The sequence below is a fragment of the Acipenser ruthenus genome, chromosome 9, assembly GCF_902713425.1.
Source record: "Acipenser ruthenus chromosome 9, fAciRut3.2 maternal haplotype, whole genome shotgun sequence".
Taxonomy (NCBI): domain Eukaryota; kingdom Metazoa; phylum Chordata; class Actinopteri; order Acipenseriformes; family Acipenseridae; genus Acipenser; species Acipenser ruthenus.
Genome location: NC_081197.1, coordinates 15,677,346 through 15,704,097, shown reverse-complemented (window position 1 = coordinate 15,704,097; position 26,752 = coordinate 15,677,346). Strand labels below are relative to the sequence as shown.

The 26,752-nt window shown below is 36.5% G+C and overlaps 1 protein-coding gene across 2 annotated transcripts; it reads right to left on the bottom strand.

Moving 5' to 3' along the window:
• Positions 1-14,361: 14,361 nt before the first annotated feature.
• On the bottom strand, positions 14,362-25,128 carry LOC117405161 (serine-rich and transmembrane domain-containing protein 1). Of its 2 annotated transcripts, XM_034007995.3 has the most exons (3): positions 24,775-25,128; positions 18,102-18,185; positions 14,362-16,179 (listed from the first exon to the last, which is right to left on the bottom strand). In XM_034007995.3, exon 3 carries the CDS (start codon positions 16,059-16,061, stop codon positions 15,735-15,737), a length of 327 nt encoding a protein of 108 aa, XP_033863886.3. In that variant the 5' UTR covers positions 16,062-16,179; positions 18,102-18,185; positions 24,775-25,128; the 3' UTR covers positions 14,362-15,734. The 2 variants fall into 2 exon arrangements, with proteins under 2 accessions (XP_033863886.3, XP_058887224.1); XM_059031241.1 differs by lacking the exons at positions 18,102-18,185; positions 24,775-25,128 and adding an exon at positions 17,936-18,085.
• Between the last annotated feature and the right edge of the window lie 1,624 nt (positions 25,129-26,752).

Below are 26,752 nucleotides of genomic sequence, written 5' to 3'. Positions count from 1 at the left end.
CACAGGTGCTTACTTTTTTTCTCTGGTGGAGTAGGCCTTATAGGATACTCCTTCCTTTACCAGCGTATCACTATGTGTCACTTCAACTTTTAGTCAGCCATTTCACATAAACAAAGAACACTGAAATTAAAATATTCTATGAATTGTATTTTGTTTGCTGTCGCCAAAGCAGATCAGTGTCAGGCTGTGGGGGAACCTGTGATGTGAGTGTAAAAAGTCACATGATAGTGGGATTATATAGTTTTATGTCTTAGATTGGCTATCCAATGTGTCAATCATTCTGGGGCTGTGTAAAGCATTGCAAAATGAAGAGTCAGGGGCACGGCTTTGCTCCAAACAGATATGCTATGGTTTGACTGTGACGCTAAACTGTAAAATTGCACTGTGTCTAGGAATCCGGGACAAATTCTGTCCCGAAGGCATTTAGCCTGGACTTGATCTTTACATTTAGGGACTGTCCCCCGTCCAATTAGGGATGGGTGGTCACTCTAGTGACATGGTTTTGTTGATTTCCTGGTTGCAGCTGCAATCCAGGATACAAGATGCTCAACCCATTTTTTAGCCAATTAACAAACAAGAAGTCACATGACCGTTTGAAATGCTAAACTTTTTTTTTTTTTTTACTCACAAACTCATTTAAGATTCTGAAAGCACTGCACAATGTTGAATTGCAGAAGGAGCCTCTAGGGGCAAGTTTGTCTGGCTTTCAGCTGGTTCCAGCAAACTGTCAGGAGCTGACAGGCTGCTTGTCTATGCCGCATATCTGAGACATCCTCTGGGGTAGTTTAGTGACAAGGCGCTGAATTCAGATCAAGCCATGCCACTAGCAAGTCCGTCAGAACAGAAGGCTGAGCCCCAGAGCTGCTAGCAGACAGGGTGTATGAGAAATGTTCTCAGTTAGTCATGTTGCTTGATAACTTGGTAACGTAGAAACTGCCATGGTGAACTACATAACCGACCTCGAGAACCATACTTAAAAACTTTTTAATTAATCCAACTCAATGCATCCACACTAAAGTACTGTTTCATGATTACTCGTTTCTTAATGCGTAAAAACACTATTAAAATAGTCTGGTTACAGTTCCTAGCAGCGCAATGGATTGTGGGACTTAACATGACATTATCCCACCATGCACTGTATTTTATGTTTGCAACCTGGCAGATATGGAGCCCGTGTCCATGGAAGACAAAGCACTTCTTAGCATGGACGTTATTACTTTGTTTCTTAAACACAAGGTACATGTTATCATAATCTTACGTTTCATTTTGAACTCTTAAGTTCTCCTTGACCAGTTTCATCATTCCAGATATCAATGTGTTCTTGATTTCGGCGTCTGATCCCGTTGCTCCATGATCCACCATTTTACAACAAACCTCAGAAATTGTATACGGTACAGCAGTATTGATAGTCGTTCTCAACTACTTCAGGCGCCTGTTCTGAGAACTGTATTTGAATGTCCACATGCCAAAAAATATCAGAAAGCATTTGGGGATATTGGAAAATACACAAAACATGTAGTTCAGTATTACAGTGTCCACACTTGTGACAAACCTCAATACCCGATGTGGTCTCGGGTACGGTATTAAACACTGCGTAGTGTGGACACTAACCGTATTTAGCACTTTTAAGCCGGTTTAAAGGAAACTAATACAGTTTAAAGGTATAGTGTGGACAGGGCTTTTTTTTTTTATCAATTTAACTTGTTTATTTTTTTATCCAATTTGAAATGCCAAATTTAACTCTCTTACGAATGAAATGGACTGAAGATCAACAGTTATTCACTAAACCACAGTAATGTAAAGGATACGCAATGCTCCTTGTGGGACTCAGCTAAGACTGGAAACTTAGTCTAAATGGAACTTTGCTTGCATGATCTCCTGATTACACATAATTGAGACGTGGAACACAAATAAACATGTTCCCGTTATCCTAAACATGTCCTTGAATACTACCTCAATCCTTCATCTCCGTTTAAATGTATATTTTTGGAATCATTGTTGCTTGGAATCGTAACAGAATCTCATAATTACACGGTGAGACAAAGCGTTTGAAAGTAGGAGATGTAATTAAACCCTCCTTCCCTGTTAAGGACACTTGACATACCTTTCCAATAGTTTTTCTCCTCAATTTAGAATGTCCAATTATGTTCCCTCAAAGCATCAGCTCCTCACAACAGCTCAAGAAAACTGATGCCAATGGACATCCTCTGATCACACCGCCAAAGCAATCTTTACACCACAGAGCTTGATAGTGTATGACAGTGTGATGCTCCCTGTGGAATACCCAACTGAAGATCGTCAACTTGGCACAGCCAGTACGTGTCTTTTACCAACCAGGGGAGCCTCTCAGCAACCCCCCAACGTGATATCATTTCTCATAAAAGAATTTTACTTTAAAAAAAAAACAAATACAGGTTTCCCATTAACTGGGTTTTTTCTTAACCAAAAAAGTCTGACAAGCATAGCAATATAAATGCATAGCCCTGCATTTATATTAAGATAATACTTACTAAATTAATTATCTTTTTTTATTTATTAAGCCCTTTAAAGTGACTTGAAGTGACTTGTCTAAAATCCTATAAATGTTATTTTTCACAAACCGACTAACATGATAAAAAACTGTTTGTTTGTTTTTTTCATTTTAAATCATCATTCTGTAAGCAAATCAATGTCTTATATCTTCCTATTAGTAAATGATGCCTTATCAAGGAGTTAGACTAGCAAGTTGTGGGAAGATTTTGTTCTGTGCAATGCTGACATTCTGCATTATTGAGACTACAGCCCAACATCGTGTAACCCAAGGTGGTACATAAATTATAGATATTATGATCCCTATTTGATTGCCCTTAAATTATAGATATTATGATCCCTATTTGATTGCTCTTCAGTGCAGTAATCCTTTATGAATGCCAATGAGAGCAGTTTTAGATGCCCCACGTCAACAAATCTCTATTATTTACAAGACTATCTCAGAGGAGTTGGAATGAATAATAAATGTCTACCCTGGTCAGCATTTAACTTGAACATTTTGGAGTGGAAACTCTGGTTCTATTCCCCCCTAATAAGTGCATGCATTGTGATTGCATTCCTTTCAATTTATCCATAAATTACAATTCATGTCACTTAGGATCCCTGCAATAGAGATAATTAAGTCCTGCATAACAGAAACAGCATCTTCCTTGCAGGCTCCCAGTTGAAGTCACATCTATTTGAGGCCTGTTTTTCACAGTTGTCAGATTTTTTTTTTTTTTTTTATGAAAGATACAATAAACCAAATAATATCATCTAAGTTAGTTGTTATTTCTTGATTGTGAAGTTAAAGTGTTTTAATTACTTTCAGAAACCAAAAAAAATATTGATTTGATTTTAATAGCACTTACATAGTTTATAAACTGTTAGCTTGCTTACTAACATCTTAATAAATGTGTATTGTTTGTCAATGGTTAGATAATATATATTAACCTACTTAGAAACTATTAATCCAATTTCACTGGCGGCGTTTACATGCTCAAGTCACAGTTTTCCTCACGACCTGTTTGTGGTACTTTTCAGGAAATGCGTTGCTCTGCAGTTCTGATTAAGGGCAAGAAATCGGCCGTACCAATGCAGATTACTCAATTCGTAGTCATTTAGGGGAGGGGATATTTAAATGCACGTGTCTGCTTACTAAGTAGTAAAAGAACGACTGAATATCGTGAGGAGAATTTTATGCTTTGCCATGAAGATAAAAACATTTAACGAGAGAACTGAATTACGCCGCGCATTAGCTACATGTTTGTCTGGTTACCTTTCCAGCACACACATACACAATTATATAAAATATAATTTCTACAAGTCTTACTACTTAGAATTTATATTTGTGTGTGTGTGTTTGTGGAACATCTAACACTAGAACAGCCTTTTACAATACATGTTTTGATTTTGAATATAACCTACAATTTTCAATTTGTTAAAATATATATAAGCCTGTTATCTCTACAGGACCTGGCAGCCACCAATTTCTTCGTTTTGTACAAGGTAGGAGAGATTTAATCTAGAATCTAGTCACAGCGCTGCAGCAGAAACTTTTCGATGAGAAAGCTGCAAAGCTGCAGCAGCTCAACCTGGATTCTGTGCTGCCAGTGACACACACGCAGGATAAATTATATGTTACTTTCGTTTTCGATTAAAAACTACTTTTGTTTTTACAGTTTTGTATGTGCATATACCTGTTTACACACTAGTTTCTTTTCAAATATTTATTTTATTATAGTTTTTAATTTTTTGAAGTAGTGCTTTATATGTGTTAAATTAGAAAATCAACCATTTTATGCTTAATTGTTCATTTAAATACAACGTTTCGGCTGTGCAGATGTTTGATATGATGTGCTTGACTAAAACTTTTGAGTTGTATCCAATAGTTTGTCTTTCATTTTAATATTGATGATGTTTAAAATGTACCGTGATAATGACTGCCGTTGGGAGGTATAACCGTGGCGGTTCTTCTAGTGTTGAAGTAGGCTATGTTTTGTACGGCCTTTCTGCTGAAGATTACATGATCTTGACTGTTGAAACCTCGTGAGCCACAAGCAAGATTCCTGCTTAGTTTAGATGGGTTTTTACAGCTAATTTTTATCGTGAGAAAGCGATTGACCCTGCCGTTAAAGTCGTGCTGCCAAAAGGACGTCCTTTTGTTGTTTCACAATAAATTCGCGTGGCATCACACAGTCATGACTGTAGAGTCGATTTTCAAGTGCATGAAAACCAAGTCATAGATTTTAACGCTGAGTTTGTGTGTGTGTGTGTCTGTGGGGTGTGGGGAGGGGGGTTGTGTGTCTGACAATGACAAACAAGTCGCTACACATTAGCTAACCATTAACAAATAATGAAACCCATTTGGTAACGTATTAAGCAAGTAATGAGCAGTTAATATAAAAATAAAAGATGGAAGATTATATTGTAGTACAAGTATTGATCTTTGGAGGACTTCCTGTTTCAATCGAGACATTTTCCTTCATTTTCACTCCCCCCTATCATTGGTGACCTTTTCAGTTCTAATATATCTCTGAATGTACAATACTCTAGAGCCAGCCAATCCTTGCTGTCCTCCGCTACATGTAGGTGTATGCAATATACATACATGATTCAGCTACAGTTAGACTTCCATTTAACATAGATTTATTGGAAATGGAGGGTAGCAACACTGATGAAACCCAACTACACCTTTAAAGGTATCTCGCTACAGGAAATACAAAACCATAATTAACTATGTCAAACAATATACTGCGATAAACAATATAAGAAGCTTTACAAAAAGCCCCTTAAATTGAGTGTTCAAGGTTAGCCTCAGTTTCAAGGGCAGATGGTTCAGATATTCTACTGTTGCAGTGTTTATAGAGAGAAATAGCCTGAATCCCAGCAGATGTGCAGTGCTCAGGTGTTTAATATAGTAACTGGCAACCTGTATGTGGATTATTTTCTCATTTTCTTTCAATTTCAGTTAAAATGGGATATCTTCCCAAATCCACAATATCACTGGTTGTCATGATTGCTACTGGTACTGAATTATTAAGGTAAGTCATAGCACCCTGTCCCCCTGTATTTCAAATCCTGTTCAAAAGGAGATGTTAGAAAAACCTCTTTTAAACAAGGCATTTTCAAAGGTCATGTGTTTTCTGAGAAATGTTTTATCCAGCATTGTTCTAGCTTCAGCACTTACTATAGAGATGGTGACACACTGGGTTGAATTGAGTTGTCTTAACATGAAATATCTAACAACACGCAGCAGTGAAGACAGGATAGTGTCAAAAATACACCCAGACAAATTTCACATGAAGTTAATACACACCATGTAAAAAAAAAAACAACGGACGCAACACATTCTTGTCCTTGTAGCATTTCGTCAAATGTTGGATTCTGTGAGAGCAGCATCAATCTAACAGCTCTGCCAGCCGAAATGATTGAGATGGATTTTGACTTTTGAAATTCATGCCTGCAGTATCTGTTAAAGCTACAGGTCTCTGTCACTGATTGTTGCAGTACCAAAGGGCATGCTACTGTATCTATACTATTGATAATTATATACCCTGATTGACCATTTCCCTGGGCTAATATAAAGGTATATTCAATACCAAACCCTATTATAACATGCTAAAGCAAATTGCATTCCATTGGTTTACACTGCAGGTGTGGTAGAAAAAAAAAAACTTACATTAGCCAAGGAAGCTTGTAAAATACATTTTATTGGATGCACCATAATGATTTATAACAACATAATACGTATGTCTTGCCTCAGTTCAGTGCTCTTTAACATAAACCCAAGCACATGACCAAAACACTTGTCATATACTAGCTAGAACTGTTGACCACATCTAGCATTCTTGGAGACAACCGTCTTTCTCGCTAGTATAAAGTTCTTGACCCCAGTCTCGGATTACCTTGCTGGTATAAAAACCTCAGTGCTGTCCTGGGTTCTAACCACTCAGAAGACTGCTATTACCTCATTCAATGTGCCCTATCGTTTCTTATGCTTACAGAAACAGAATGTTAGCTAAATCAATATCCCCTTTCCCTTTCGATGTGATTTTAATGACGCTACTATCCATGTGTGCATGTTTTATTTCTATTTTGCAAATCTCAGAAAGTTGTCTTTTCTATAGAGAACAGAAAGGTGTATGAGATGTGAGTCTGCTGACAATGTGAAATTGAGCTACATTCATCTAACAAGGAACTTCATTCACTTAAGATAAACAGGCCCATTCTGTAAAGTTCTCCTGACATCAGTCCAAATGCATCTTTATTTTTAGACATGAACTCCCTAATGAAATGATAGCTTTACATATGTCTCCCATACAAAAGGGCACATATTAGCATTTCTGTGTCAAAAAACAATCGGTAAGGTATTTCCTACAGGATCTGGCTAATAGGTATAATGTAACTTGGGACCAAATATAGGAAGCAGCTTAGAAAGTCACTCTCTCTCTTGTTCAACCCCTATATGTAAAATCACCCCTAAATGTAAAAAACAATTCCCTAAATGTAAAATCATCTGCCCCTAAATGCAAAATCTTGCTTCCCCCTAAATGTAAAACTTATACCCCTAAATGTAAAAATGATCTTTACCCCTAAATGTAAAACCATTCAAAACTATGAAGAACTCTCAACTTAAAATAACTTTTACTTATAGGGGTAATCTTTTACTTATTGGGTTGTTTTACATATAGGGGTAACTTTTTACATATTGCACGGTATTTTACGTATAGGAGTAACGTTTTACATATAGGAGTAACTTTGTACATATAGGGGGAGACGTTTTACACATTGTGAGTTATTTACATTTAGTGAGAGGTTATTACATATCGGGGTAGATGTTTTACACATAGCATTTTCTTTTTTTGTAGAACCTAAATATGTAAAATCACCCTAAATGTAAAAAACCTACTACAATGCAGTTATACTTGGTCAGTCACACTTGCCCATTAAATCAATGTTGTACCAACCGGGATAGAGATTCTGATTCCTCCTCCACTGGAGCCACGCCACCACGTTGGGTGTTTTAACATTGCTCCTAAACTCAAAACAACTCCACTGTTCCTTCCTGCTACCCTGAGTAATCTATTTACTGATACCAAGGGATCCACTATTCTGTTTTCTATTACTGGGTTGAAATATATTGTTGGCATAGGAAGGTTCTGTTCACACACCAAAGTCATTGCAGTGCAGATAGGTCTTCCGATATACAATACTGCATCATTTTTCTTATAATTTCAACTGGCAGCGGTGATGACTGATGAATGGTGGGCAGCATATCATGCCGTGGGGTTTCATCACAAGACCTTCTCTTGCATTCATCGTTTGGTGTGCTGTGCTGAGGTATGTGATCGCATTCTTCCTCGAAAGAATGGTCACCACCAGGGCTTGCTGCAGACATTCTCTCACATTCGTCATTCGGTTTGCTGTGCTTGAGGTGTCTCGTCATTGACCTCACCTTAGAGGCTTCCAGCCTTGAAAGTGACTTTGGCTTAGAGCAGGGCGTCCTGGGGACCCCCATGTGTCTTCTGTTTTTCATTCCAACTTAGCTCTCAATTACTTAACTAAATCCTTAATTTAATTAATAATTTGCTTAATTATACTTGTTTTCAGCTCTTAAACAGTTGCGGATTTCAAGTTTGCAATAACATTGTATAAGTAATGTCTATTTTAGTTATTGAGAGCTCAGTTGGAATGAAAACCAGAAGACACTTGGGAAGCTCTGGCCCAGAGGATCCAGGCCTTAACAACGGCCTTGACATAAAAGGCTCCGAACCTTGGCCTCAGACTTGTAGTTCCAGCCTTAAATCCAACACTGCTACCAGGCTATGGAAAGTCAAGAGGTTGGATGTTGTTTTGTCCTTATTGTCTAGAACCGAACCCATGGTTGAGTTTGGATAAGTCTCGATTACATAAAAAATCTGTAGTACTTTCTATAATATAATATAGTACAGAACAGCAGTATAGGAAACTCAAGTGTTTCTGGGTGGTACTATATTGCTTTTTTATATAAGCAGCAAGACTTTTAAAATATATAACAACACTTTCATTCTGAAACTTTTTCATTCTTCATTCAGAAAATTGGCCTTGGTTCTTTAAAGTAATTATATATCTATATATGGAATGTGGCCAGGTGGTAATGGAATGATTGGTTGCCAATTACCCCTGCTGACACCCTATATAAAGGAACAAAGAATGAATGTTTGGTGTGGGTTGTGGAGCAGAGTAAGAGAGAATGCTGTGTGTGAAAGGTACCATGATAGCTATGCGTGGGTGCTGTTTTGTTTAATTTGAAGAGTTCTGTGTGTAGGGTTTTGTTCAAACTGTTATTTTGTTCCTGTATGTGTTTTGATTTTGTATCTGTGCAGAAAAGCACTTAACTGTAGTTACTGTGTCTGGATTGCTGTTTCTGCCACTGGTCAGCCTTGACTGTTACCACAATATATATACTTTTTTGAATGAATTTCATATTTCTATTGTTGTTTGGATTCCTTGAGAATGAGTAGTCAAGAGATGTCAGTTACCAATCTGCCTGCCTCTTATCCGACCAGCCTGTAGCCCCTTCATTAACACTGGTAATGGTAAAAGTTCTATCTACAGATGAAGAGGCCATAAACAAGGTTCGAAATTGTACAAATTGTATTGTCATATATTTAAATTATATTTGTGTATGAACAGAATATTGAATGATCGTTCGTGGTAAACATTTTTTTATTTACTGGGACATCCTCCTGCGGCGAATAAAAACTGTATACCACGAATGATCATTCAGTATCCTCTATTGATACAGTTATGTATAGTTATTATTTATACAGAAAAAAAATAGAGAAATAATTTCTATTCACACACATGCATAACTTGAATCATGGCTGAATACATTTTGTTAAATTCAAGATTAAGGACTTCACAAGGTTTTTAAGGTTATGACCCATAGTTTAAAAGGAAGGGCGTGTGTGTGTGTGTGTGTGTGTGTGTGTGTGTGTGTGTGTGTGTGGATATGTGTGCTCTTGCCAGTGCGTTTGTAGGTTAACACATCCTGATAGGATGAATATGGATAATCTACTTTAAAAGGTCATTGGCATGAAGTATATTTTGTTATTTTAAAACAATTAAATAAATGTTTTCTGTGTTGGATTGGCTGGTGGATCTGGTTGGCGCTACCCTTAATAATACAAACATCCCCAGGCTTTGGTTCGAATTAAATATGAATGCTTCCTGTCAAAAAGGCATTGTGCATATCTATATTTTTGCCTAAGCTTTCAGAACTGGCATTCGTTGTAAATGGCAGAGATGAAAGGTTTGAAAGATGACATTTAACAAAATTCAACTTTTCTTCCTGATGTGGAACCTATGTTAACACTTCTTGAAGGTGCTTCTGCATTCATTATAAAGGCCACTGATTTTTTTCCCCACACATACTGATGAGTAACTACAGCCATATATGCAGATATATTTTCATGAGACTGTATTGTTTAATTATAATGGGCATTATTTGAATTCTCATTCTGCAAAGTGATATAAAATGTGGTTGTTTCTTTTATTTTGAGTAGGTGTATAATTAAGGGAACTGACCACTAAAAACACACTACAAATGAGTCAAGCTATTGGGTCCAACATTTTACAGCAATAGTCACTGACCTGTATGTACCGTAGTTCCTCAAACGACAATTTCATTCAGACATTTGAATGTCAATAGTCATAGCAAATGCTTAGAGCTGAGTAGCTTTGATGTTCAGTAAAACATACTCGGAGTAAATTTTAAACTAAAATAATTAACAAACAAACTGATGTCTGTCACAAGTCCATTGTTTACAACTGAAGTTAGCAGCTCCATAAACCTTTTCTCCATCAGAGCAAAGATAAGATCCATTATGTTGTACACCAGACACAACTATATATATGTAATCGCTAATTGTATGAAACAATATAATGTAAGGCTTAGATCACCTTAGTCACTAAACTTTAGTTTAAATCACCTTGAACACATTTGTTTGTAAAAAAGCTTACCAGTTGTACTGGGTAATCTTAGAAAAAAACAATTTCTGACTTTAAATAAATCTTCTATAGAGCGTCAATGAGTGACAAATCCCTTTCATAATACAATGAACACACCAAAATTGAAGACACCAATTTGACTGCTGTAGATTGTGCAAGACTAGAAAAGGGACAACATATGCAATGCTAAACACTGGGCTGGCAATCAATTACTGTCAATGCACAATAACATCTAGACGTGGAATCAGTAAGGATTACCAGATGTCCAAAAGATCATCCTTAATTTTCTTGCATCTTGTGGGGAAAAGAATAGCGCTGAATTCTGAAATACTAAAATAAACTTCAATGACAATTTCAATCAAAGTCTTTTTCAATGTCATTGAAGAAAGACTTCTAGTCAAAATGTTTGTCATTGAAGTTTCTTTTACGATTTCTGAATTCTGCAGTATTGAGTGTTTAATAGTTGTGGATGAGTTATCTCTGCGAAGGTAAATAATGAATGTGGTGGAATGGTATTGGATTCTTTTTAGCTGAATTAGAATTGTATTACATGTACAATTATAAATAATTGATTACTGATTGCATCAATAGTCCAAGCATAAAATGATATGCATTGTTCCTTAATAATGATATTCACACTAACATAAAAACTGAAAATGTAAAGGTGAAGTGAGGCGGCCCCACGTTTTTCACAGAGTTGTTACAATCCCATGGAAACAGCTTTGTTCGAATTGGGAGTTTATTTGACAGGAAACTCCAGTCAAGCAAGAAGCCAATTCATGCTTACTTCTATAAAGAGTCAAACATTAGAGCTAAACTCCCAATTGTTAATCTGCATCACAGCAGCTACCCAGTCATCCAAAGCTTGTAGACTGGTTCACATTTGTGTCTGTTTTCACTTATCAGAAGATGATACTCTGGTGTCCTTTGTGGCTTCATTGGTCAGTAATCATTAGTGGGATTGACAGACACTAACTGTGCTTTGGTGGTAAAAATCTATAGCCCGATTGAAGAAAAGGATGATCTAAATCTGAAAACACAACTGCATAACAAAGTAAAAGAAGCATTAGAGGACCTTTGCTTACACCAGTGTACACCCTGAAGAAACCTTAGTGGCTGTATTTGCAGACGACTGCATCAGCAGCAATCACAGCACTATGGATGTAGAACATATATTATACAGTGGTACTGGTATGGTAGCACACAGGTACTGATATGTTACCATGCTCGATCAATGGACCTTAGTAAAGAACCATTGGTTTTGCCATTGGGAAGATCACACAAATTACACTTGAAAAGAAGCACTCTCAGTCCATTAAGAGAAATTATTATTACAAATTATAGAGAATATTTGTCTATTTTGGGCAGTTACCTAAAGTACTATCTGAGGATTAGCTGGTGATAAGTGGACTTTTATTGGATTTACTGATGCACAAAAATGGTGTTTATTAGACAGTGTATGCATAAGAAACAATTTAATTCCTAATTAACTATTTGTACAGTATGTGCTTCTGTCTTACAAAACACAATGCTTAATAGTCTTATGAATATGATAATCGTGGCTTGCCTCCACATTACTATGCAAAGCATCAGCAGTGTCTCATTAATATGCTAATCAGATGTATTGTGCAACATTAATATGCTAATTAGCTTATGTGTATGACTTAATAAGTAAGCGCTGCAAAAGCTGCCTTGCCTTTGATATATTAATCATAACACTAAACATTGCCCCTAAATGTATCCATACAATAGGCCTCCAATAATGACATGCCTTCTTGTCAACAATTTGCTCATTTACCACATATCTACATCTGTGGAGTTTGGGTTTCTCACAAGTTTTTGGTGTAATATCAAAACACTTCCTTTTAAAATAATACAAAACTTTTCCCCCAAAGAATGGTTCTTTCCTAACCAAAGGTTTTTGAGAAGGAAAGCTAAAAAAAACAGTTAAGATTTACTAAACTGATTTACTAAACTCATTACAATATGTTGCTTTGAAAATTGTATTTCTATAGATTCTAATACTAGTAACCCCAAAATCCATTCCCCTGTGTAATTCTCTCTTTTTATAAAGGCTATTAAAGTTCAGTATATTGGTTTTCTTTTTTCTTTAAATTATGCATAGCTATTAACTGCTGTAAAAATGATTTTGGAGAAAAGATACACATTGTTATTGATGCAGCAGTCGAAGGGTTGGATTAAATGTGCACATAAATTTAAATTCTGAACTAAAATGATAAATTTGTGCCATCAAACTCAATCTTCTCCACTTGCGGTGCGGAGTTTCAATTTCAAATTTACATAAACTAGATTAAATGAAGCTGTAGGCAGTGAAATGACAACACAGCATCGTGAAGAAGGGAAGACCCAGTAGTTCAAGAACTATTTATACTGGTTCAAAAAATGTATTTACATTTAAAGGCCCTTTTCTATAAGTAGTTTGTGATTTTAACCATTAAATGTTCTAAATACCTACTTTGATCAACTTGTAATCTTCATGAAAATAAAAGTCACTGAAGAGAGTCTTTGAGAGTCTCCTAAGACCCAGTTTGTTATCATGACAAGTCTTTCATTAACATGCTTTTTAATTTGAACACTTTTGTTCATTGGTTACTGTATCTGTTGCTAGGACACCTTTTGCTGTCCTTGGTCATGTTAATTGATCGCGCAATATTGATTTATTTAACATAAAGTGGTTGTAGCGAATAAAATAATTCCATGAATCTTACCTGTTGTGCACTTCCAGTTAAGATATACAGTAAGTCTCAAATGTGTAATTTAGAAAGGAGCACATGTTACAGCAAACATGTATTTTCATTTTTAAACATATCTGTTTTTATGCCAGGTTACAGAAATCTCTTTCAGGTAGAGTGGCACTTCCTCCAGGTGTCAGTGATTTCTCAATGAGTAAGCAGTAAGCATTGCATTTTAATGTGTGGGAGGCTGGCTGTTTCGGGTGGTAAGTACAGTACTAGCTTCTGTTCCAGGCATGGTACACCCTGGTATTTATATACAATTGGTTTGAGGTATTATTTGCCATTGTGTTATATCTAGGGCTTCTGACTCGGTTTTAACCGTTAAAACCCAATCAAACACCCCCGATACAAAAAAAATTAAATCGGAGGATAGCTAATAAACACCGGAAAAACTGTGGAAATGGTTAATCTATTTACGTTAACTTTACCCTTTTCACATTTAAAAAAATAAAACCTACTACAAAAATAATAATAAATACATTTCCCTGTGCTGCTGGGCAATGTCCCGCCTTCCTGACTTGTATCTATCATTGATTAGTTCTGAATACTTTAAACCCGCCCCAACTACTGAGTGACAGCACATTCCTACATTTCTATTGGAGACTCCGCTTGCGAGATTTAAAACAAGATTACAATCAGGAATGGATGCTTGTTAGCGGCATTTAAAGCTGTATTACAGTTAAGACACGGAGGACTTAAAACAGAATTGTGGTGAAATGCACAAAAATGCCTGCACACAAAAACCCCAGAAGAATGTGCCCGTGACCATAGGGATTTAGATGTGGAAGACAGCAAAGGAAAGTAGGTACAACTTAAGTGTGCAAGTACTGTCGAGTTACTATACATATTATGACACAAACACAAAAAAAACAAAAACGCTCAAGCATTTTGGAAAGTAACCGAAAACACTAATTTCATACAGTATATCAAAAACGAAAGCACAGAAAAAAAAAAGATTTACATAAAACTCGAAAATAGCTAAAAAATAAGCACCGAAAAATACAATTTATAAAACCCGAAAAACAGAAGCCCTAGTTATATCTAAAAGCCAATTCAACTATTTTTTCTGACAAGTGGTTGGACAGGACATTTCCAGCAGTTTTACCCCTTTGAAAGTTCATCCAACTTCAGTGTTATTTTGGAATGCAAAAAAATTCCTAAACACATCACATTCGGCTTAGCTGATTCCTTCTGGGGTTGTCAGTAATCAAAAAAAAGTAATACAGTAAAAACAGATAGAAATAATAAATTTACTTTAATACACTTCTGAACACACATCAACTTACACAATAAAATCCCACATTTATATCTCCCGTATAAGGCTGCATTACACAACACATAGCTTACAATTACATTTTTTTCTTACCATCCCCCGGACATATTTTGGTTTCTCAAATGCAGAGTTCTTAATTTGAGCTGACTTTAGGCTTGGTAGATACCATAAACATAAAATGAAGGTGGCATATCAACCAAAGGGTCTGTTGAGTGATAAGAGCCAGCACCATCTGCCTGCTGTACAGCTGCTCTGAATAAAGCTTCAACATAAAACCAGCTATGAATTTAGCCCAAAGAACTGTAACACTATATAAAAAATTAAATACACTTCAAAATACATGTACATTCATGATACTGTAGATGCACAGTTTGTTACATTACTTACTGCATGCAGACAGCACAGCAGGATAAGAAGTATGTTACTTTTTTTCTGCATGTTATGTAACTTTGCAAAATGACATCAAACTAACTAAATAGTTTCAGTTCCTTGTTTGGAAATAATTCATTCACAAATGATATTGGGGTATACCCAAGACTGGGACTGATTAACTGCTGAAGTGTGTTGAGTGGAGTTCTTGTTCCTCACCTCTTCACAGGTATGCAGTATTGAAAGAGTTACATGCTTGTTATTAATTGGTGTTGTTCCACAGGTTTGTTATCCTCTCAAGTCATTTTGAGGGATAGTAACTCAAGTGCTCCCAGGTATTTCACAATTTGATCATTCACAAATTTGGTTAATGAACGGCTGGGCCATGTTGACAGGAAATGGTACAAGTACTGTATTTTACTGTATACGTTCTCTTCATTAATTCATGGTTTTTACTATTTCCCTGTTTTTGTTGTGCAAATCAGTTAAATGATGAGGAAGCACTATACTGTACTGTAAATACAGAGTAGTTAAGGTAGCTCATGTACCTTTGAATAAAACTCGACATTTGAACAACACACACAGAATGATTCCTAGAAAAGGTAAAGGGATGTAAAACAAACAAACAAAAAAAAAACATCAAAATGTTACCAGAAGCTATTTACTGTACAGAATCAGTGCAGATCACTTTCTGATAGAGCTGACACATGGTTAAGTGTGTTTACCTGTGGTTTAACGCAAGGACAAGCATCTCAACACACCTCAACTTCTTTAAACTTTACTGATAAGAATGCGTATATACAGTGCAAAACATTAATATTCAATGAGTGTGTTCACTGGGAGAGGGAAGACACAACAGATCTCTGAGAGGACAGGCTACAAATCTCCAGGTTGGTAAAGGAGCTTCCTCCTTCGTTGGTGCATTCTGGGTGAGTCGAGCTGGAAGTAATGATGTTCTTGAGTCTATGGAGGGCAATGACAAGCAGCAGAAGGAGAAACGCCAACAGGCTTAAAAAGATAGAAACATATACGTAGACATTTTCCAAATGTTTAGAGGAGTCCACAGCGGTTGATATGGACGTTGGGACGATTCTGAGGAATGTTCCATTTTCAAAAAGTAGACTGCCGTTTTTTTCTAGAGGAAAATCAGTTCCAGACATTTTCAGAATTTCATAGAATTACTTTCTTAGGCAGACAAGAAAAAGTGCTTGACAGAAAGGGTTTCCATGAGAACCTTGGACAAACCCACAATAAACCAAATATATTGTGTGTCAAATGCTGTAAAAACAAAAAGAGAAAATAAATGATTACTTTTAGATACTGAAATGTATTTATGATTAAATTTAAAATGTGTTGACACAAATAAGGTATTTCTTAACAAACTTGCTATGAAGCTACTGAGGTTTCACCTTAACAAATGTCCTATAAAAGCTGATCCATGTATGAAAACACATTATGCCAGCATTTCTAAACCATAGCGCGGACAAACTTTCATTCATAGAAGTTATATTTATAGCACTATCTAACCAAGAACAAGAAACAGAGGAACTTGCCAAATACTGTATTTGAGAGAAAGAGGTGTAGGGATTATTAACACAAATGTTCATTATGACATATTGCCTACACATTATGGTTGTTCGTTACCAATAAAGAAACAATACAGGTTACTAAATCAAATATATACCACTACAGTGCACAATTTGCACCATTGTTGTGAAATGAAAATAAAAGTGACAATGATCATTTATGATCAGAGTGACTCTAAAATCCATCCTTTTAAAGTTGTAAATTTGCATGGTAATTTTGTAGTTTTCCATGCAATGATACATTGCAGGGTATGTGTTAAATAGTGGTTAACCACTGTTCTCCCCATGCTATAACGTACTTATATATGGTGTACTTTGCTTGTCTGAGGTTTTAATGCTTTTGCTGTGCTTTTGCAATACTTTACTACAATGCTTTTGCTATGCTTTTACAAAAGCGTTACACAATAACTGTGTTTAAATAGACCTTTTTATCTCATTCCACATACTAACACCACAGTAAGGAGTAAAAATGAGATTCTGGGTATAGTACATCTCTATGCACTCTAAAGACTTCATATCAAGACTTACCAAACATCCAAGCCGGATAAAAACAGAAAAGAGGTTATTGTAAAGATCTTTTCCCAATAAAGTGCCGTGCCAACATTGCATAAGTAATGCAGTGTTCACCTAGACTGTGTCAGTAGAATAATAATCGTTGTACTCAACATAATTTGTATATGTAGATAGCAGAACTGTGCTTATCCAACATTCAGAAGTAAAATACCACTCAACTTTTCTTGTCGTGAAATGAGCACAATAAATAATAGGCTTGTTCAGTTTCATTAAATACCTGCCAACGAAAACATCTTAAAGGGAATTACTCAGTCAATCTACACAGCCCTAGTCTTTTCCTGCTTTCTGATTTGCAATGTTCTGCAATTATGGGGCTGCAAAAAAACAAAAACTAAAAAAAGTGAAATACAGACACGACAACAAGCAATTCCCAGTAATTTTTTTCTTAACTTGGCACTTAGCATATAATAAACAGGCAGTTTATTAGAGTCAGCTTGTGTTAAGGTAATTACTCTTTGTCTGCGTCAGTCTTACATTGACAACAACAATAAATAATTTTATTTAACAAATACTCTTCATTCATTGATTCATTCATTGTTGCTGATCCTGGTTTAGTATAATACTTTTGGAAAAAGGACAGCAGTGTCCATAATTAGCAACTAAGTCAGACATTTTACACAACTCTAGCAAAAACAGACTTTACACACCTCTTTACACAATCTAAATAATGAATGCCCAATGCATTGTAATAGCAATCCTGTTTCAACACATGTTTATTGCACATTATTTAGGTAGCGTGAATAGGGTACACACTGATCCCCTCACAGAACACCTCTAGCATTCTAAATGCTTCCGATTTCAGTAGCCAAGGACACCTGTGATATGAAGCAAAGTAACAGGCTGCCAGAACAAAATTCATTGAAATAAAATCTTACCTGTGCTGTCAGTGGCTCTGAAGGTTTTTTTTTTTTTGTAACTGTATGCAAGCAGCAGAGAATGACCATGAACTTCAGTGTTGCAGAATGTCAAATGGCCTCTAGCTATATAGAGGATTCAATAAAGACGCAGTAAAGTCTTCAAATGAAAAGGAGAGTTACTAACCTGGAGTTGACTGTCAGCTGTGCTCTTCCCATTGGTTGCACAGCTGGATGTAAAATTATGATCTAATTGCTTCCAGCATTTTATCTGTCAGCCATTCAGAAAGAGAATAGGTGCATGTTATTGCTGAGACAATAATAAGTGCCCTGATTTTTTTAATATGATTACACAAGGGCATTACATTTAAGCACAGTCCTGTTGTGTTATTATTTCTTTATCTTCTTTTTTAGGACAGTCAAAGGAACAGAGCAGAAATGGTGACAATTAGCAGAATTGACTTTCAGGAGTTCGTTAATAACCTGTCAAAATAAGTACAAACTGCACAGCACAGAAGAAGCTCTAATTCAACACATATACCTTTTAGTCAGTACAGGCTAATTTACTGTACTTTTATAAGGGTATACAGCAACTTACATATACACTTTCTAGTCTTCTGAGTTTTTATTTCTGGTTAAAATGATATTAAATGGACTGTAATAGAAAATGAACTGATATAATCAGGAGCTTGTTGCCATTGACTCTTACTATATTACAGCCATGACATTTCAATCGTGTTATTGTAATCGGAGGGGGATATTAACAGGAGGGGTATTAAGCACAGTCGACTGTGCCAGTTTTAATAGTTGATTTTAGTGCTGGGGCAGACATGTTTCATGTATGATTATTAGGATTAATATACTTTAGATCAGATGAACAGAAATGCATAATATATTTATTGCTGCAAATTCATTGGAAAGCTTAGGCAACAATATCATACAAATACTGTAGTAAACTTGTGGGATCAGGTCATTGGTCTGTGTATAGCTGTGGATACACAGGCTCACAGTGATACAACAGAACTTCAGGTGCCATCTTGAGTAAACTGCCAATAAAAAATGTGAATGGAAAAAAAAAATTGGAAAAACATTGCGCATACGCATTCCAAAAAAACATTATTGGAAAAACAGGACTAAAAACACCCCCAGAAAATCCTAAGGTGTCAAAAGAGCCAACCTAACTGATTGAAAAACTGTCAGGTAGAAAAAAATGATTACAGTCTAATCCTGCTGAGGACCTCACTAAATCCCACAATTATAAGAAGGGAGGAGAGGTGTGTAGAGACCTAATCAAAGCAAGCTTATGTCCTGAACTTACTTGGAGGTCCTCATTCACAGGTAATAATTGCATTTTCCAGTCCCTGTATTTGCAGGATTAAATGGGGTACTGTGGCAAAGTGCCCTGCCCCTATGCGTATTTTTGTGTTATATGTTGCGTGTGGTGTGTTAATGTTGGTGTATAGTTATTGCTGCACGGGATATAAATGGGTCTGTGTAGCACAAGTGATTTAAAATATATAGTTGTATTTAGGCACGGGGATTGCACAATCACTTCACGTTCAGATAAAGTATGTAATAGTATGTGAGCTCGGGGAAGTGCACAAATTAGTTCACGTGCAGATGTACCGAGATTCCAAATTGAATGATTAATTAGTAATCGAGTCTTGGTACACCTGCATAAAGGATGCAGTGTTTCACTCACTCGGGTTTGTGTGTGAGTGGAGTGGAGAAAGTAATTATAAATAAGAAATAACAGTTGCTACGGCTTGCTGGAAGCACCAGCATGGTACAGTTGGTCCACTGCTTTGTCTGTTCGTTTGGCCATTGCGCTGTTTATTTTGAGTGATTTGTTTTGTTTAAACCTTTTTTTTTTTACAATAAACCGGCGCCAGCAAGCGCATTCACCATTTCACTTGCTGTGTGTGTTTCTTCCGACATCACCGATCAGGCCAGCTTGCCACAGGTGCCCATATTGCTTGACCTGATATTGCTCATGATATCTTGCCAAGTTGAAATCAAAGAAAAGGGCTTGTAACTAGGAGGGCCCCAGTTCAAATCCCGCTCACTCACTGTGTGACTCTGAGCAAGACACTTAACCTTCTTGTGCTCCGTCTTTCGGGTGAGATATTGTTGTAAGTGACTCTGCAGCTGATGCATAGTTCACACACCCTTGTCTCTGTAAGTTGCCTTGGATAAAGGTGTCTGCTAAATAAACAAATTATATGACCTCCATATAACCTGAACATTGATTTTTTCAGTCTTCAGTTTTATAAAAACATTGTTTCAGGGTTTCCTTTTTTTTAAGAGTTATTCAGCTTTTTTTCATTTGTGGGAAAACATGTTAAAAAGCAAATGTAAAATGCAGTACGAGGATATTCAAATATGACAAATTGCTGCAGAGTCTAGCTGAAGAGGAGTGTTAGCAGAGATTAAATGTAGTTGACTGAGATAAGTAATATGAAGACACAACTATCTGTTCATCAAATGGAGCCAGACCCCTTTGGAATAGGGGACCATGTGTTTCTGAATCAGGAGACAAGGGTTCAATCGTCATTGTACAGGACTGGAATAAAGTCAGCATATCTACACACACAATGGCTTACAGTGTGTAGCGGACATATGCTGAGTGCTGAATTTTCATAGAGGTACAAAACAAGCCATGGGACACAATGGTTTAAAAAAAAATGTAGAAAGGGGGCACTTGAAGCATACCAAATCATCAATAATATATGAGCTTCTATAACGCTGTGTCTTTGAGTCCTCAGTTCTTTCATTCAGCATCGTATCACTCAGTGATATGGGTCTCTACCGTGCCCCCTATGGGCATTTTTTTATATTGTTCTCCAGAGCTTGTCCTGTTCCAAAAATCAGTACCTGTGTGGAAATAAGACAAGCCAAGCTTCAAATGTCATTGCATGTATTTTTCACCTTTCTTTTGCCTTTTTATGATGTTACGAATTATGTTGAGTGCTTCTGTGATCTGTTGATCCAATATGTCTGTCTTTACCTGTATGTGAGCCTGTCTGGAAAAGTCTAACTGCCTAAGGCTGATCAGACACTCCATTTAAATTATGTAACCAAACTGCCTTGCAACTTGGCTGGTCCAACCTACTAACCCTTTCTATGTATGTAGAGTAGGTTGGGCCAGCAGAGTTGAAAGGTCATATTGTCACAAGACTTAAATATATTGATGAAGTCTGTTCATTGCTAGAATTCTCTAGAAAAGATCAAAGCGTAGAATCCAGAGCCATTGTCAATGATCGCAAACATCACAAAAGAACAAGGAACAAATAAATCAAATAACATTTGAAGCTATTTGTTCTTTAAATATCCTTTCACAAAGGATGTAAATAATGGGGGTTTGTGAGTCTAAAGACCCACATTGACCTATGAAGATCCCAAAGTAAAATGATCAGTAACTTTGTTCAAAACATGCACTTTGTTTATTGTCCATTTAACAGCATTAAGCCCCTTTCACAATAACGCTCCTACCCAGGGACTGGCTGCCCGGGTCACAATCATGCGTAGTGTGAACCCACGTACCAGGGTCATATCCGGGTCACCTTAGGATGTGGGTCAACACGCTTTGACCCAGGTCAAGCAAGACAAAATGCAAGATCGTTGTTCGTAAGCTGACAAAGTAACAAACAGAAGGTTTCACTTCTGCAAGAAACATTTCTGCTTATTCTGTTTAGCCATATTTCTGTTGATTGAGACACACCATGAGCCAGATTGCATCAGGGATGCAGAAACATTTGCTCTGATCAACATTTGGGTCGATGATTCATCTTGAAAGCCTGAAGAGAAAGGGTGGTCATGTGAACATTGCTGCTTTCAGAACATTGCGTATGCGCATTGTGTACTTGCTCCTGTCACCCAGGTCGACCCTGCTTCTTCAAAAAGCAGTGTGAAATCACATAGCTGACCCGCATGGCACCAGGTCACGTCCCGGGTAGAGCATGCCAGTGTCAAAGGGGCATTAGATACAGTTAATAAATCATACTTTCAGTGTAATGTTGTACACTATGTATGAGTTATGAGTTCAGAAGCACCCACTCTTCATATGCTGTACTGTTTTCAGAATGTTCCATGATGTGCATCCATTTTGTTGACCTCACTAAACCAAATAATTAATGTCTTATCATTACAAGACAGTATAAATAGGGACAGAGCATTAAACAAAAAGCAGCACCATTTAAAAATGCTTAGAAAAGGAAGCAATTCAATCAGTAGTGTGTTACCTTAAAATACCAACTTGCTATACAGCACTAAATCACAGTAAAGTTGATGCCATGTCAGCTCAATAAAGAAGCAATATCCAACAGAATTCCACAAGTATGATGAACTCCCACACAAAAGAAACAAAATCCCAGAAAAAAAAGATATAAAAAGTGGGGGGAAAAATCGAGCAAATACATCTAGTCAGAACCTGTCTCATACAGTTTCAAATTAGCCAAGATTAAAAGCTTCATTACCCAGAAACTGAATCACTTAGGATTATGGTTCACATCTATCAGCGCCCACTTTACTCCATGTAGAGAACAAAATACCACCCTCTCCAACCTACATAATTTTTACTGTTAGCCACAACTGAGTAATCATTGACTTCTGTTTTTGTGTTATTAAGTTTTTATTTCAATAAACCATCTGAAATTCACTATCTCATTCATTCCTGCACTCACTTTGCTGGAGATTACTTATTCACCACTGATAAAGAAACTCCCTTAAAACACACACCCCCGCACGTAAATGTTGATATATACACTGTACATTTATGAAAAAGAACCCTATGTAAAATGCAGTGGGAGGACATTCAAATTTGACAAATTGCTGGAGAGTGCAGCTGACGTGCATGAAAGCCTAACACAGATGAGTGTTAGCAGAGTAAATGAGAATGTAGTTCACTGAGATGAGTAATATAAAGACAAATCTGTTTAGCAAATGGAGCCAGTCTCTTTTGGAATATCAGACAGTGTGTCTCTGAATTAAGAGACAACTGCTCCATCTTCATTGTACAGGGCTGGGCACTTGAGGTTTATCTGCACAGGCTGTAGCTTATCTAGACGCCATAGTGTACTGATTTCTGGAACTGATACAGAACAAGCCATGGGGCACACAGTTACGCAATACAAAAAATGCCCATAGGGAGGCTGGGCTATGTGGATGTGCAAGATCGTGTGTAGCTCCAGGGTGAGTAATACAGAATCTGTTGTGTACTTCGCAATTGTAGTCTACAATTTTTTGGCACTGTGGGAAACTCATAGGTCTCTGAACATACCTTAAGGTGTAATTGTTTACATGTCTTTGCAGTTCTGTGTTTACGAACCATCTTTGTACAAGGTGTACACTTTTAAAATGATTACAGTACTTTATTTTGAATATAACAGGGGTGCAATTCATTTTGAAAATGGGTGCTAAACTGTTTTGAAACTTTAGCACCAGAGAGCCTATTGGTGCTAAATTATCGAACCCCATCTGAATCCCTGCAGGAAACATTGGTACTGGAAATGAAAAGATTAGAGCATACACAACAAACACAATTAGGTGGTGACTCAATTTAGTAGCAGATGGAGGTGAATGCTGAAAAGAATACAAAGGAAAACTTATTTTTCGGCATAATGACAAAAGCAATTTTTCAAGGACATCTTTTTAACAAGATAAAAAAAAATGATTTCCTATTTATGCTATGGTTGCTTTAGACCACAGAACTTGAGGGAAAGAGCATAACCAAAGCAGCAAAGCAAACAGTAACCTACCATACACATTTTACAATAGCAACTGTCTCTAAATACATTATGACCTTCTCAATATTAATGACAGATGATGTATGGGAAATAAAGGTTACAAAGCAGACATATCTGGAATATCTCAGATGCAATTATGAAACCCCCTTATTAACAAACAGAGTGCTGTGAAAGGCAAACACACTTACACAGATCTATAGCGAATTAGAAACAACGCAGGTAAAGAAACCAGGGTTTGCCGGATTATGCATATCATATTACAGTTCATATCTGCCCCCTTTGTCAATTTAAAAAAAGACAAAGATTAAGGGTTTTTTTTTAAAAAAATTAAAAATAAATGGCTGGTTTATTTAATTTTAGTTTTTAAAGTAGCTATTTAAATACCAGCTGAGCAAAAATATCCTGTTTACGAAGTCTAGATAACTGTTTTGTTATAGTTTTCATGACTCAATGCAATCTGTTTTTGTATGTGGTACCATTGAACCACCACGATTCACAACCTGGCAACAGCAGCTCAATACACAGTTCCTACACAACGCGATATGGTGTGCAGTGTGCACCTTAGAAGCATGTTATAAACTATTGAAATACATTATTATAGAATTGCTAATGAGCTACTAAACGGTATCTTCCGTGCTTTGGGTTTCAGTTACTGCTTAATTTTGAATGTATTCTAAGTCTGATGTATGACGAGCCTATAATAGGTTGATACGTCTTTAACTTGAATATAGTAGAAATAGGACGAGAGCTCATAATAACCCAACCATTAAACTTTAAGGAAATAACGTTAGTTAGATGCACAAGTTGTCTGACGAAACCCATATTAAAATCTTGTTGCATACCAGACTGGACTTTTGCAAGAACTATGTGTTTTGGTTTTGTTTTGTTTTGTTTTAAGATACCTTTTGTTTTTAAGATACGTTTGTATATCAATCGGTCTAATAAACAGATAAGTGTTTTTTTTCTTAACAGGAACACGCCTATAATTATCTATCAATAATTAATTTTAATACTTCATTTTAAGTTTAAAATGATCATTCACAGTAGCAATATTTCAAATAAATAAATACATCTCTCCTACTGAAATAATGTTATAGTTACAAAAAGGACACTTACATTTCACTGGAGCTGCCTTTCCCTGTCTTTTCAAATTGTGTTTTGTTTTTATGTGTTCTTTAATCTTCTTAGATCTTGACGGTTCTCTTTCTCATTTGAAATCTGTCCAACAGTCCAGCGTAATTAATATTCATGCGGTGGTAATTTATTTCAAAGAATCTTCACTTTGTTAAAAACAATCCCGTCTATGAAATCCAGGATTTGATTCAAGTGCACCCAGTAGTGTCAGTTTTAAATCTGCAGCTCGTCAAGTACCTACCATAGATTTAGCTGTGTAATTAAACTACAAACCCTTATCTCGTTGCTTCGCTCTAGCTCAGAGCATCTCTGGTGCACAGCCCCGCTGCAGACAGATTGAGATGACATTACCTGCTACTGCCTGCCTGCCTGCCTGCCTGTCAGCCCCCACAAGTTCGCGACCACGAAGACATTAAAAAAAGATTGACCACCCTGTAGTGAATATATATATATCTCAATTTTTTTTGTTTGTTTAGTTTTTTCGGCATCATTGCAAAGTTACATTAGAGACATTAAAACATATAAGCTACAGCGATAAATAAGACATTATTTACATTTTGTATTTTTTTTAAGTATTTTTTTTTGTCCCACTTTTATTTATTTTTTCTGAGCTACAGTGGATCTAGCAGTTGACATTCATAACCTGCTACTGAAAGTAGTTGCAGGAACATGTTTAGTTAATTTTGTGGCATTGTGACAAGCAAAACTGGTAAATGTCATTTATTATATTCAGTCAATTTCCATCACTTCATGTCCCACAGACTTGGGGAGATACATATATATTTTACTCTGACATGCTGGAAGTGAAACGTAGAATGTTATGTTAAAAATGTAAATGAAAACAGTTATTAGAAGTGATTATACATTTAGAAAGCAACATGAGATCTAATGTGCATGTCCCTAAACTTACAGAATTAGGAACATTATATGGATCAAACTGGCATTATTTCAGAGAAAAGAATACAAATCCCTAAAGAAACCCTATTAGAACTATCACAGCTTTACCAGCAATGACAACACAATAGATTTGGAACACATGTTGTATAGTGGTCCTGATATTTTAGCACGTATACTGTATGGTACCATAATTCTTTATTCTAATTTGGAATCACCAAATTCCAATTTTTAATGCCCAATTATTCAACGTGTCTCACTGCTGCAACCCCTGTACTAACTTGGGAGAGATGACTACAAGTGTTGCATCTTCCGAAACGTATGTCGTCAACCATCCACTTTCAGGTCACGGTCAGTAGTGGCATGGATTTGAACTGGCGATCTCCAAGCTATAGGGCCCATCCTGCACACCAGGTGGGGTGCCTTTACTGGATGCGCCACTCGGGAGCCCCATATTTGCTTGGTGCTGGCCAATGTGTTTTTGTTTCAGGTATCATTTACATCAACATATTTGATCACACTTGTACCATTTTAGCAATGGTTCATACCATTGCAGCTTCCCTTTTCCCATAGTACTGTAACATACTCCCTGTTAGTTTGTTTCAGGCCCATGAAGATAAATTGTTTTTGACTATCTAAAAAATCAATCAAGCACTGGTTATTGATTGAGGTTTGTGTGTAAGCAAGGTTAGGCTTGTAGATAGGCTGCAATTGAGAGTGTATTGCAGTGCTATGCTGCAAAAAAAAATGTACTCCATTTTATTGACTTTACTTATGGAATTGCTTATTGATTTCAGTAAAAAAAAGTGACTACTTTTTGATTGTCTCATTGAACCACATCTGATGATCAGTGTTATCGCATATCCATGTTCTCCACTTCAATAACACTGGTTCCCAGCCTTTTCCAAGGCATTGGTTTTAATTCTTCAAAGGACCTCAACCAGAATTGCACCAGAAACATAAATACAACACAGTAAAACCTCACTATACAGTGTAGGAAGCCTTACTACTGAAGTACTTAGTGTCCCTACATTGTCATTGCAAATCTTTTGTTAAAGGTGCCTAT

Excerpts from the sequence above, each read along its gene's own strand:
- LOC117405161 (XM_034007995.3), bottom strand. The coding sequence starts at position 16,061 with ATGTCTGGAACTGATTTTCCTCTAGAAAAAAACGGCAGTCTACTTTTT.